General features: G+C 28.2%; 2 protein-coding genes across 3 annotated transcripts in view; one reads left to right on the forward strand and one right to left on the reverse strand.

The window, feature by feature from the left end:
- Nlg-5 (neuroligin 5) overlaps positions 1-15,432 on the forward strand; it is a 122,539-nt gene that overhangs the window by 76,077 nt on the left and 31,030 nt on the right. The window lies entirely within an intron of this gene.
- Ap-1mu (adaptor protein complex 1, mu subunit) lies at positions 12,398-15,385 on the reverse strand. Of its 2 annotated transcripts, none has more exons than XM_074247564.1 (2): positions 15,043-15,187; positions 12,398-14,349 (listed from the first exon to the last, which is right to left on the reverse strand). In XM_074247564.1, exon 2 carries the CDS (start codon positions 14,334-14,336, stop codon positions 13,068-13,070), a length of 1,269 nt encoding a protein of 422 aa, XP_074103665.1. In that variant the 5' UTR covers positions 14,337-14,349; positions 15,043-15,187; the 3' UTR covers positions 12,398-13,067. The 2 variants fall into 2 exon arrangements, with proteins under 2 accessions (XP_074103665.1, XP_074103664.1); XM_074247563.1 differs by lacking the exon at positions 15,043-15,187 and adding an exon at positions 15,253-15,385 and having other exon boundaries at positions 12,399-14,349.

Here is a 15,432-nt window from a genome sequence, read left to right on the forward strand (position 1 = left end):
TTGCAAGAAAGAGATTAAATTTTCTAGAACGGCTCAACGTGGAATAGGTTTTAAAATTGCATTACAATGTAGTTGTGAGAGTATACAGTATATATCATCATGCCCATTGATTGAAAAATCCTTTGAAGTGAACCGAAAAGTGATATTTGCTATGCGGTTTTTAGGAGTTGGCAGAGAAGGAATTAATATCTTCTAGAGTTTGATGGATATTTGTCAAGGGTTATCAATCAGGACTTACTACGCTTCTATGAAAAATATACATATAGCCGCATCTGCTGTTTATAATCTCGTTATTTCCAAAGCTGTGAAAGAAGAAAAAGATTTAATTTCAGCTTGTGATCCAAATGCCAACCCAACGGAGTTTACAGTTTCTGGTGATGGGACTTGGAAAAAAAGAGGTTTTAATTCTTTATTTGGAGTTACCACACTTGTAGCAAAAAATTGCAAGAAAGTGGTTGATACGGTTGTCAAATCCAGTTTTTGTCAAGGCTGTAATCTTTGGAAGAATAAAAAAATCAGATATTCTAGCGTATAATGATTGGTATGAAGATCATGAAGAAGTTTGTACCATTAATCACAAAGGAAGTGCAGGCAAAATGGAAGTAGATGCAGTTGTGGAGATGTTTTGTCGATCAGTTGAAAAACACGGCGTTAAATACGTGAAATATATTGGAGATGGTGATACTAAGACTTTCAAAGGCATACTCAATATGGATCCTTATGATGGTGACCCCTTAGTAGAAAAAAAAGAATGCGTAGGACATGTGCAAAAAGAATGGGTGCAAGGCTACGGAAAGCGAAAAAAAAAAGACAATAAAGGCATTGGTGGTAAAGGAGAAGGCAAATTGACAGATAAAATTATAAATAAATTGTCTTTGTATTATGGCTTAGCAATTCGTCGGCACCCAGACTCTGTTGAAGACATGAAAAATGCAGTTTTGGCTACTTATTATCATAATAGCTCCACAGACGAAGATCCACAGCATACGTATTGCCCACCTGGTGCGGAGAGTTGGTGTGCGTGGTAAAAAGATGCATCTGAGGGTACCGAAGAGGAGTTTCAGCATGATAATGTTCCTCTGTGTGATGAAGTCTTAAAAGTTATTAGACCAATTTATGACAGTTTATCGTCAGATGAACTATTAACTCGATGTTTAGGTTCAGAAACTCAGAACAATAATGAGTCTCTAAACTCGTTGATTTGGACTTTCGCGCCAAAACATATTCATTCCGGATCTCAGGTGATTGAAATAGCAACATTTATCGCTGTTTGCATTTTCAATGACGGTTTCTTTCCGATTTTAAAAATGATGACCCTTATGGGGATGCAAATTGGGCCAGAAACTCATTCATTTGCTGTGAGACGGGACAACGCAAGGATTGAACGATCTGAAATACGTACATCCAACGCTTCAAAGGAGGCTAGAACTGCTCGATTGGAAGAGAGAAACGCAGAAAATAGTTTTTTTGAAGTAGAAGAAGGTCCAATGTATGAAGCAGGAATGGCAGATTAAAAAAAAAGTAAGTATAACATATCATTTTATGACTTTGACAGCGAAAAACTTCACGCGAAACTTTAAACGCGTTTTTCTCAGAACATACTTTTTCAATCATCTTCCCACGATTTCTCGAGTTCTACTGGACCGATTCACTTGAAATTTTCAGAGAGTCTTCTTTATAGACCTATCTATAGCCCGAACTAGGATAATCCCCAAATTCCAATTTTTACTATTTTTAAAAAATTCGAGAAACAAAAAAACAGTAAAAAAAAAAACTTTTTTTTCAAATAGTCGCCATTTTGTCAAAAAATTTTTTTTTTACTAATCGCTAGTTCGGGCTATAGCGACATCACTGTAGATTAATAATCTTTTTTTTTTTTTCATTTTAGATGACTAGGAGGGTTGAACTCGTGGGAAGACTCAGGTGCCAATTTTTTGAGACCCCCCACTTCATCAGACGCCATTTTTTTGAATTTTTCACTTTTTTTTTTTTTTTATTTTTTTTTGTATTTTAAAAACATTAATAAACAAGTGATAAAAAAATGGATGGTAAAAATATTTATTAGTTTTTTTTTACGGCACTTTAAAAATGACCTAAAATTCACTGTTCTAGACTAGAATACCCCCTTAAAATTAATTAATTAGTATAAAAGCTTTATGAAATTCAGAACTGCATACGATAGTGGTTATTAATTAATAAAATTACACAAAAGAAATTAATCAAATTAAATATTCGATATGTAATATTAAAAAGAATCGAGAAGTGAAAATTAACATAACGGACATTTAGAGTAAATTTTTAATTTAATATATTCTGATATTGAAGTTTAACATTTATCTGTCAATTTTTAGAATTTCTTCTATCAAAAAAATTATTAAAAAAAAATACTTCGAGTGCAATTTTTAAAAAATGTTTTTTCTACGTACTCATTTATTTGAAAATGATGTCGTCTAATTTTAATATCACAAATACATAAAAAATACATAAAAAATTTCGAGTAAAATTTTTATTTTTAAAATATTCGTTCAAGATCTATATTTAAAAACAATTGTGATAAAAAAAAATACATTTATAACAAAATCTATTGCATTATTTTAAACATTTATATTTCATATTAATATTTTAAATCTCATTAAAAATGAGCAAATTCATTCATCTCAACACCGCTGATTATTAAAACAATCCTACCAGTTATATTGTATCTGCACACCAATGCAATCTAATCTAAACGAGACAATGTCTTGCGATGATATACCTCCAGATTATAGAGATACTCTAGGATGGATTCTATAACTTTTAAATGAAAAGAATAGCACAGAGAGATTGATATAAAAAACAACGGCTACATACCCGAGAGTAGTGCATAGTAACAGCAGCTTACAATAGTCGTCGGAGAACAATAGTTTACAAGATATTGAACGAACGTAGAAGTCGAGAGTAAGTTTTATGTTAGTTCTTTGCAGCGAAAATCCAACTTGTTACTCAAGAAGTAAGAAAAATAACAATAATAATAATAATAACAAATAAAAATATTTAAAATCTTAAATCACTTAGTTACTTTATTACCAACAGATACGTAACCGAGGTAATAAACTTAAAACAGTAACGAATTTATAAAATTACTACTTCATTAAACGCCCAACGAATTTAGCGAAACAAGAGTACGTAGATAGATATAAATTCGATTAGGTGCATCAGGGACTATCGATCAGCCTGAATAAACCCAAAAGAGGAGGAGCTGTAACTGGCATCGAGATACGGCTCTCTAAACATGCAGAGCATCGACATGTATCTATATAGATCTTTGTATGTATGTGTGAATATAACTTTAGGTATTTGTCTGTGACTATCTAAATATCTGAATAAAGAATGTTCAACAGTTACGCATTGGGATGACTATAGACTATTATCATTGGATTTATCTTAGCAGTTAAATATGTCAATGTGAACTGAAACAAAATGGAGTTTATCGCGTTTAAAAGATCTCTCGAAACAGACGGAATTTAGTATTATTGCCATTGCAGATATACTAATTGGTCAACTCGACCACAATAATAGGATTAGTCAGACAATGTACTCAGACCAACCAAGTGTTTCCATGTGCGTGAGGTTAATCTTGATACCACGTTTTAATGTATTACAACTCTCTTAAGTGTTAAACATATTTACTTATTTGTCTCTTTGTGTCTAATACCGAGTTACCTGTAAACCTGGCAAGGAGAGCCTCGAAAAACCGAAAGATTGGAACTAATTACTATCGACTTGATAAGTATGATATCTGGAGTAGGATGTTATTTTAAGTGACCAAAATAAAACTAAATAAATAATGCTAAATCAATTTGCTATATAATTTTTGCTCGAATTATCGAACAACGATCGAACTCGTCGTAGTTATGAGGGTGAAGTATACACTAAAAATTTGATCCCTCACCATATTAGAAGAAATCAATCCTCGCATATTTAATCGTTAGATCAGTGCTTGAACGTTGAATTTTGTTTTAATTTTTTTATTGATTGATTGAATTAAAGCATATGTGTTCCAATCTCAATTTAATGGAAGATCAAAGGTTATATAATTATCTTAAGCTTTTCTGATGACTAAGATCCAAGATATTGATCAGGAATGGAAGGTCAAAGAGTACAGGAAAATTTTTATCTGATATCGTTTGATATTTCTAAATCAGAAAATTTTTTTAAGGGAAGTTATTAACAAATTTTTTGGAGAGTCAGTGTATTCGATAAATATTATTTTATTTTGTTCTATATTTAAGAATTTATTTTTGAGTAGTCAGTCTTTTTACTTAAGAAACAATATATTCAGGTAAAAATATACTACCACACTGTATTTCGCTAATTTGAAATAAAAATCGATAGGATTCGAGAGAAATAATAAAAATCTAAAAGATTTTAATTTTTATTTAACGAAGTAGATATTTGCTGTTAAAAAATGATGCATTGAATTTTATAAAAATACATCTCTAGATTTATATACTAGACGCCATATGGGAAAAAAATTTCCGTTCTTGAATTATTATTTTTATTATTATTATTATAAGCCTATTAACTATAATTCTGTATTATCAACATCACCGAGGTGTTGAAATAAATTATTATTAAACATATAAACAATATTGAGTTTGAAAATAAATTTATTTCATTTTGCAACAGCATGAATAATTCTTTTCACTACATCGCTGAATCCGACTATAAATTTTTTATCTTATTTTTATTTTCATTTTTTCTTGCATACAACACATATTTTATACCATTTAACTCGTGCTTAGTTTAACACATGCATTTTATAAAACGTAACTATAGCGATAAAAACTTCACCTTGTATTACGTTAGAATTACCTAGAAAATAAGTATCTACTTGAAAAATCTCCCCGTAACTACGGGTTTATTTATAATACCATTAATATTACACATTTTAATACTCTGGTAACGATAAATATACAATTATAAATACACTTATACTCCAATCAGAGCAGACAGCAACAAAAAATAACTTTTTAATTAAAACCCGTGTATGCATAACAGAAATAAAAAACTAAAAGCTTTTCTCGCTGAAAAATTAAATAGAGTCCTGCGGTCATTTTAATCAACATCATACCGTCTCTCAAAAGTCAAATAATACCAAAAAAAAATTTATGAATTATATTTTAAAATAACACTCATTTTTTAAAATACGTATAAGTATATTTTTTTTAATTCAACGTGTAAACTGTAAAAAAATTTGCAAAATAAACGGAAATTAATAGGACATGTATGCTGCGTGGAAATTTTTTTATTTATTCATGTTTTCGATGTAAAATTCTTTTTAATAGGAATAAAATAAAATTTTATTAAATTTTAAAAATATAAGACTTAATATTAAATTATCATTTTCTTTATGATATTTTGCCTTGTGTTTGTTTTATCGGATTTTCACTAAACAATTTCTCAACCACTATTAGCGTTAGAAGCTTCTGTATTGTAACCACTCGTTCTTTATTGCTGACCTTTCGTATATACTAATTACAATTACACATATAACTATGTAAAGTTTTACTTTGCGTTTAGTATGCTCATGGCGTTAAAATAGTACTTATATGTTTTAATAAAATTGGTAAATTAATATGTTAAATTAACTTTGCTACAATAGGACTCATTAGTTGAATTTATAAATCCCAATTTCAAGACCATTACCATCTAAATTCTAACTGTATACTAGGAGTGAACGTTACGGGTTGTAGAAACCTCAGCACGAGGTCATACAATTATTTATTTTGATATTGAAATTTCGTGATCAAGGTAACTACGATTGAAATGTAATTCACGTTCACTTCAAAACTCTCATAATGTATACATGTATAATTATCATCATTATTATTATGATTTTTTATCATGTACTAATGTATTTAAGACAAAGTACCCTTTAATATGCCCTATCCGAGGTTAGTTAAATACCCTAGCCAAATAACTATCAACATAATTGAGCAAATTTATGAATAACTGTTTATGGTGAACAATTTCTGGGAAGTTATTAATAATTAGTGAATATATTTAGTATTTAATTTAATTATAACTTACAATATCTAACTATAAATTATTGTTGAATAGTTTATTCTAGAATTTCTAGATTTCAGTGTACCGATTATTTGCTTGAAAAAAAAAATAAATAAAAAAATTATTTTCACACTAGAGAAAGTTGATCATATTCTTGAAATGATTTCAAGAAACCTCTCAACGAAATATATCAAATATATATATATATATATATATATATATATATATATATATATAGTGCATAGACTCTCTGATTTAAATATATCATTTCATTATTAAAGTTCTTTTACTTTTTTTGGAACATTCGTAATCCTGCGAACGACAAGTTCCAAAGCGAACTAAGTTGTGGAAAAAAATATAAGAAAAGATAAGAAAGAATGAACGTAGTGTAGTATAAAAGAAAAAGACGGAAAATGTACCTGCAGGTTGAGGCGTGGCATAGACAGTCTTAGTCTGCTCAAGCACCGTCGCAGAAAGATAACTCAAAGCTCCATGGATTGAATTGCACGAACGTATTATTCTGCTCGCACCAGTCTAACTCTTTTACCGTTTCCCAGGTAAGTTCAGTATGTGCCATCAGTATATACCATCATATCATACATATATAGATATTGTGGCTTGAATAGTGCGGTAAGGATGAGCAGACTGAGGGTAAGGATGAGTATGAACAGGTAAAGTGAGAATATACCGACGGGTAAGCGGAGTATATCAACTACTTTTCCGAGTTTGAATAAAAAATGATCTAGAAATCGTAGCTTCGGTGAATAGTAAACTCTATATTCTATATCTTACTCGATTTTCATTTATTCTATTTATAAAATCCATATAATACATACTTTACCAATCGAATCACACCGCACATAGGATCGGATAGTTTCTAAATGCTATTTTTTTATTTTTATTTTTCTATTCGGGTTGGATTTAAAAAATCTGAAAATCGTTTGACCGTGCAGGCTAACCTTAGAACTCCCCACTAAGTTTGAATTTGAAGCATCTCAAAATGTGCTTGTTGGTTAATATTTAAGCTTTTTAAGCTCAAAGCACAGTTTTTCATATTTTAAGCTCTTCGAGCAACAAATATTACAACAAAAACGATTTGAGAAGAAATTTCAGTTATTTGAAGAAAAAAAAAAAAACACTTTTTTTAAAATGTTTCGTTAACGGTTTCTTTTCAAAAAAAATTTTTTTAAAGGAAGGGAAATTAAAAAATTCTATGACCAACATTGAACATTTTGAAAAAGTAACTAATAACCAACAATTGGTAGTTTTTTACTAATTCATTTTTGGAAAGTTATGATTCACCTTTATGGTAACAAGTTTTACGTAACAATGAAAATCGCCAACAATAAAGCGTTTAATCTCATTAAAATTCCAATTTATATAATTGACGTATGTAATTTAATGAATTGAGAGGACAACTTGGCTTAAAAACTTTGTAATTATTTAATTATAACAAAAGAGTTTAATTTGTATTTACATGCTTTGAATCAGTTTATAATTAAGCTGTAAATAATTGGTAAGATAAATTCGAAAAAATACTTTGTTGAAAACTTAATATCGCTATCAGTATCAACAGCGGGAAATTGTTCAAAAACTGTCAAAAAACTAATTTAATTATATGTCACAAGGATTAGAAACTTTTGTTAAAAAAATAAATTATTTTGCTAGGTAAAAAAAAATTCCTTTCTTATTCATTTTCCTTGAATGAAAAGATTGTTTTTTTCACAAAGATAGTCAAGATTTCTATTGACAATTTAACTGTCTTAAAAAAAATCCTGACGATCATCACTTACTATACAGTGGAATTGTAATTCATACGTTACATTATAGCCTTTAATAACAACGAAATCGAATTTCGAATTGTCAAGTGAGAATAAATGAATAGCCTTTGCGCTTTGAAATTGAATGTATAACTCAATGAAATTTATAAATTCATATGTATGGTACGTAGAATCGACATGGCAACACCATGATAACGATGAGATCTTAATGGAATTCCTTATAAATTGAACGTATGATTTAATATGTCTAGTCAATTGGAATGCTTAATCAAACAAGTAAGCGAGTTAAGCTTGACAATGCATCGATGCATCCTCCAATAAAGGACTGATTGACATTCCCCACTTTTGTGTTTTATTCGAAAAAATTTTCGGCAAAACAATAGTACTTAAATTTATTGACGTGAAAAACCCCTTGAATCAATCTCGAAATACACGACAAAATATTTTCAATAATTGATGACAATAAAGTTTGGAATGTCGAGGATAGCAATATCTATTTATTAAATTCTGCTATGAATTAATATACTCTAATCTATAGATTTTTAGTTCCGAGAAATTTATGACTACTTTATTCAGCACGAGATCGTTAAAAGTTTTTGTTTAAAATTAAATCACTGTATTATAAATTTTAAGTTCAGTAAATTTATACATCATCTTATAGTTATCTCAAAATGCAAACTAGTTAAATAAACTGAGCATTGTACAATAATAAAGAATGTCAATAAGTAAATTTATGTTTCATGTGCCAGCCAATACACGATGGTTTATTTATTCAAATAAAAGTAGGACAATTTTACTCAACCTAACTTTTCTCTACTGTACTTTACTATACTCCACTAAATTAACTTCTACAACGAAATAAAAATAAAATCTACTATAAATACAACTCAATTCCAATTAATTCTGAAATACATTGTCAATTACAGCTGTACTTAAATTAATAATGTTACTTTATTTATCGAGAAAACTATTCCAAAATTACGAAGTTCTTAATTCAATTTTAATAATTACTTTTTTAATGCTAAAAAATATAGCTCAATATTTTTTTTTTCAGTGACCTGATTCTTTTTCTTCTCACATTTTTTTTTTTATTGAAAATGTGCACTTTGATGAATTAAAACTAGAATAATTCTCGTTGTATAGGCAGGAATTGGTGCGTAAATGATTGTTTAGTGAAGTATGTCCTCTCTCGAAGTCTAAATTTAACCAATAGATATTGAAATGGTGTAATAATGCTAATTACAAGAGAATATCAAACTTTTAAAAGCAGAATTTAGGCAGCAAAAATTTGAAAGGCAAAAAACAGTTAAAAAAAAATTCGCTTCTGAGTAAAAAGTACACAAATGAATGTCCAAATTTCAATTCGGATTTAAATTCCAATTCGGAAAATTTAAATAATTAAAGGATGAAGGCATTATACTTTCACCTGTCCTATATTAAAAGCCTTCGCTGTAAATAGATAAAGTTTTTTGTTAAATAATACATTTTTAAGTTCGTAATTAAAATAAAAAAAAAAAAAAAACAAAGCCTAACAATTTTTTAATGCTACATAATTTGTTATTTTTTGTTTGCAAATATCTTTGTAGCTTTGAAAAAAGTACATAAAAGCTGAAAAATTACAATGTGTGAATATTAGCGTACGTTTTCTCGAGTAATTAGAAAAATAAAAAAATTAAAAAAAAAAAAAACAAGCAAAACATCCCATTTGTGAACAACAAAAGCTTGTGGGTGATATCTGTTTTAATTGGACAGCTGCCAAACTGGAGCGAAAAAAAAGTAGCTCTTTGTTGAGAGTATAGGTTTGGTAAAATACAAAGCTAAGACGTCTTTTTTGAAAAAGATTATCTTTCGAACACAAACCATTTTGGAATTAGACGTCAAATATAAATTTTAATGTTTAATTGATTGAATTTTAATAGAAAAATCTAAAACCAATAATAATTTATACTTGAGAACTGAATTTGTGAAAAATATTAATTATTACAAGCATAACGCCTTTGTTTAATTGCTTTCCATATACATTGGTTGCAATGAGATCCACAGATTGGACTATTAATCAATTTAAATAAAATTTCATAAAAATAGGTATCAAAGAATATTACAGAATTATTTAGTGTGAAGAAGTATTTACATTTTAATTTTATTCTCTTAAACTTAAACTTTTAACTCTTAAATTACAACAAATTATTATGTGACGGAGCTTGTTCAGAAGATGTTTAAATTTTCAATTAATTTGGTTTTAAGATTTGTAAAGAGCGTACAGTTTAATAGAAAGTGGAGAATATATAAATTTTGAAAAGCTCTCAACTAAAGATTCTGCTATTAGAAATATAATAAAAATTTAACTTCCATTCAATATTCCGATCGTTCAAATAAAAAAATTTTTAAGTATCATGAACTTCCGTAAAAATTTATTGTTTTTATATTGTCCTTAATTTATAAGCTTCTTTTCTTTTTCATAATAATAATCCCTTGTAAAATAGACCGTAGTTAATCCGTACAACGTGTTGTTTTTTGGTCTTAGGATCTGAAAATGGTAATATTATTTTTGTCAGTGATAATCGGTTGTCACAATAAACATCTGATAAAACTCAAGAATACTTTATTGACAACATTTTATCAGCTAACTGAAAAAAGTCAAATTTTTTTAATAATCAAGTTCTTGAACTGACGAAAACAATTTTTCGTTTAAAAACATTTTTACTTACTTTCTAAATATATTTAACTTCTTCAAAACGATTTTAAGGGATCAAGAATTTTTGAAATTTTTCTCTGTCAAATTAAATTTTTCATCAGTGAAGAGAACCTATGAGATAGTACGTCGAGCCAACAGTTTTTCACATTTTTAATCAGTAGAAAAAAAATTCACAGATAAAAAAATGTTCTATTGATCTTCTTTCATTAGAACCTTTAAGGTTCTCTTGAAATTATCAAGCCATTTTAATAACCATAACCACCTTAAATATTTAACCTGTGTAAATTTTCTGCTTCAACTTTAAACATATAATTAGACTCTTTTACGATATCGCTTTAATTGCTCTGTCTCTCCAGCCGTATTAAATTTAAATGTTCTCCATTTAATGGTAAAAAACGTGTGTAGAATACTATATTATATTTAGTTATGGTAAAAAATTTTCTCTAAATAATTATTTCCATCATACTTATAAAGGATGAAAATGATTAAATGTTTTCGCTGGAAGGTTCCATTATTTATACTGAAGTTTTAAACGTTTATTTTGCGCTATTGAAAACAAAAGTTTTCATTTTATAGAATATCATGGGAAAGGTAAAAAATAGAATAAAACAAAATAGTGAATTCATTTTGAAATGAACTTTGTAGGAAAACTGTAGAATTGAGAAATAAACGTTTGAAACAAAGGCTCTTGGCTATTCAATTTGATACAAAAAAGTTCTTACTTAACGTTGTAACTCAAAGAGTTTCTAAATTTCAGATACAATTTTTTTTTTATTCACAATAATATATTTATATTTAACTAGATTGTTTCTAAGATCATTTTTAAGTTCAAAAAAATCGGTGCCACTACTCCATAACCGAAGATAAAAAAATATATTTCCGGGATAAAAATTAAATAAGCACACATAAAATCCATGGTAAAAGGGCACAGCGAGATAACAAGCTTATGTGTTGGTATATTTACGAGTAAACCACAAAAAAATTAAAATTCATGTGTGTTTAATAAAAAATGCCGAATGTGTGTGTTCATCTGTTATTATTTTTTTTCAATGTTTTTTATAATAATGAGATTATTATGCCCACGATTATTTAGTCATTCGTGTAGCACCCAAAAAAGTCACCAAAAAACTCTATTATATTTGATAAAAAAAAAAAAAAAACTCGTTTAAAAATTATAAATTTTATTTTAAAACGCCAAAAAAAATTCTGAGAACAGATTTTTGAAATTTTGTTCTCAAATTTCTTATGAAAATTAATTTTTTCTGGGTTAACTAAGGTTTTTCTGAAAAAAATCAATAGTCGATACTTATAGAGGAATAATTGAAGTTTTTGAAACCACTCTTCGACTTTTGATTCGCAATTATCAATTCATGAGATTTGTCGATGGTCATAGACAAAACTGTCATTTTTTATCTCCCGACAGATATTTCAGCTACGAATCGTCGCACCGAGACCATTGAAAAATAAATCGAATCTGAATAAACATGTTTGTTGACCTTTGCATTGATTGGAATACTAAAAAAATTTTTTTTTTTAAATACTTGATTCCCGATATTTCTTTTTACCATAACTTCCAATAACTATAAGTTACAGTTTGTAAAATCAGTTGTGAAAAAGTATTTATCTATACCAAGCCGATCAATTGTCGTAAACTACGAACTTCTTACTTGAAGAAAAATACCTTCAGTTATCAGCTCATGTGCTCAAGGCTGCGTTATCGGCTCTAAATATCTACAACTTTAGAAATTTCTATAAGAAAAAAGTCAATTAATAATATGAGTATTTTTATTTAATACTAAACAAATTAAAACGGCATAAATTTAGTATTCATTTAAAAATTTATTATGTATATTCGTTTTCTACATTATACAGTATACAATTATTTAGGAAATATAATTTAAAAAAAAATTATCCGCATTATTGACAGTGATAATAAAAAAAAAGTTGTAGAACACAAATGAATTTTTTATAAAATCACATTGGTTTTATTAAGTACCGGTTAGTGTTTATTATTATATACCAGCAAATACTATTGATCAATACATTAAATTTTAATAATGATAAATTTTTTTTCCTTAAAATTAATACTATTATTAAAACAGAAAAATAAACATGATTACAATTTTCAAAATAATATTTTAACAAAATAACTTGTCTCAGTGTCTTTTATATTTAAACAATATTTAAAAATATTTTCAGATGAACTTCTAAAACGGAAAATTAATATAAAATATTGTTTAAAAATATTTTTAAATATTATTATATTACAAAATTTTAAATTGGCTGCCTATTGTGGTCACATAACATCATAACTACTTCAACAATAGCCTCGTGAAAAAATTTCTGACTAAAACAAAACAAACCTATTTAATATTTTATATTACATTAAAATATTAATTTTATCAGGTTATTTATTTATTAATTCATTCTTTTAGTACCAAGTATATTTGAATAGGAAAATTTTTAACGAGTTTTCTAGTCTTTTGTCATATGCTAAATGATCGCATAATTAAAAATAGTGATTTTAATATAAAATGAATAAATTAATTTGTTCTCAACTGATAATCACCATTTTGCGTAATATAACGTACCCAGGGTAACGCTTGGTATCCACTTTTTTCAATTATTTTTAAATAACGTACTTGTATACCGGATGTTGTAAAATAGGGTATTTCAAATTTAACTTGAATAGGCGGTTTACCCTCTACATCTTCACCAACAACCGACGGCAAACCAAAATGTGCACGCATCAAATATTCTTTACCACCAGGAAATGATTTAATAGACCATGTAATAGCATTTTGCTCTGGGGAATATTTAACACTGCCAATGGTTGTTTTAAATTTAGGCGAGTCAGCATCGTTCGGTACCGGTATAACTATTTCAACATTATTTGCTGTAGACCTGCGTTTAAATTGGGACCTAGCTTTAATCATATATTCAACACGACTGTGAGCATGTCTTTCAATAACCGATTCAATCCATATCAGCGGTTTAACGTGTGTATTTAAACGGTATGACATTAATTCAAATTCACCGTCTGGCGGTATGAATGATATCGTCCGATCGTTTTCAAAACGCGATAATCTTACGCACTGATGAAATTTAACGTCTTCTAATTCAACACTCTTCGACTTACCACGACCAGTCGATTCAAACAGTACTTTGTCGTTCAAACCAAGACGAAGTTCTGGCATACCCGACAGATAAACCCGCATTTTAATAGCACCAACTATCTCCGAACTCAGAACATTGCCGTTTGCATTCGCTAATAAATTAACCGACTCAATAACGTCAAGAAATACTTCATTTTTGCGATACTTAATGCCCTCTGACCGCCATGACACCGCGTTGGTAACAGCCATCGGTATACGCGGTTGGATTTCGAGTTTGTGTCCCTCCTGCGTTATGTACTCTTGCAATATTTTACTGTCGGTTGTTTGCGGGTAACCAAAATCTAGCAATTCGTCCAGGAGCTCATAAATAACAACAAAGTTATCACGTATGCTCTCCTCTTCAAGCTCTTTGAAGTATTCCTGCATCACCTGGACAACTTTGTGAAGAAATACAAATACCAAAGATATATTGGCATTTTTTTTAGTCGTCGATACAATGTACAAATTATTATATTTAATATATGCGTATGTACACTCGGGTGTTTGGAGTAGTGGTGTTAAATTACCCTCTTCCTCTCGTTCCATCACCAGCGGCATGAATTTGTCAATAATACCGTTCTCGATGTCACCGCGGTAGTTGCGGGATATCAAAACTTTTCCTTTTACATCCAAAATGTATATTGCCGACGTTGACATTTTGGATGATTATCTGAAATAAAAATAAAAATATTAGATATTTAATCATTTAAATACTCATTTTACTGATTACGCTGACATCCAGAAATTTTTTTCTGTTTTGTAATTAAACATTATTCAAAAATATTTACTCAAAAGTTAAATTAGCCGAAATTTTAAAATTATCAATTTTTTTATCGAAAAAATTATTGCAAAGTATAACACTGAAGTTGACAGATATTAAAAATTTTTTTAGAATTTTATAGCAATTAAATTATTAAAAAGTTTCACATGTGAAAATTAATTAAAATTACCAGTGAAAATTTTTAGAAGCATTTTTTTTTATTGTAATTAAATAAATTATTATAGAAAAAAACGCAATTGCAAAAAATTTTTAAAATAAGTATAATTTTTTATTTATTGTTTCATTACAATACGTCAATTGTTTATGATATTAAAGTTAGCTGTCACTTGACAATTTTTTGATTTTTTTTAACGGTTAAATTTGTTCCAAAATATTATTTAAAAAAAATTGCATTTGTAGTTTTTTTTTAATTTCTGAATGTCAATTTTATTTGTTACAAAATTTCGTAAAATTATCAACTATCAGCTAAGTTAATTTTCATAAATTGTTTTAATAAACACAAAAATATATAAAAGACTAATACTCAATTTGTCGGAATAAGTGAATTGTTTTTCAGTACCGGTTAAATAATAATAAGCTTACATATTTAGTAAAATAATAAAAAGATTATCACTTGATTGAGTAAAAAACTGTAATAAGTCTTCAATAGGTTAGGTTAGTTTGACAGATAAACATTGTTAATGATTTTTAAATGAAACTTATGAAATAATAAATTTTAGCGCACAAAAATATTTTAACAATGATATAATAATTTTGATTAACCAAAAATAAATTTCACAAACAATTAATCACCTGTATGATGAATAAATATCTCAAATTTGTTGAAAAAAAAGGTTTATGTGTATATAATGTACAAAGAAGTGAAATGCCACGGTGGATAGAGTATCAGACTATACGAGTGCTGTCGGCTACTGTCGTGTCGATTAAACTGGGCGGTAGAAGGCGCATGCGTTCGCAGTGATATGTTCGCGC

Source organism: Cotesia typhae, unplaced genomic scaffold, assembly GCF_013202065.1.
Source record: "Cotesia typhae breed Kobodo isofemale line unplaced genomic scaffold, CoteBio_Ctyphae contig_5, whole genome shotgun sequence".
Taxonomy (NCBI): Eukaryota; Metazoa; Arthropoda; class Insecta; order Hymenoptera; family Braconidae; genus Cotesia; species Cotesia typhae.

What these genes read in the sequence shown, in the direction of transcription:
- Ap-1mu (XM_074247564.1), bottom strand. Translation starts at nt 14,336, where the DNA reads ATGTCAACGTCGGCAATATACATTTTGGATGTAAAAGGAAAAGTTTTG.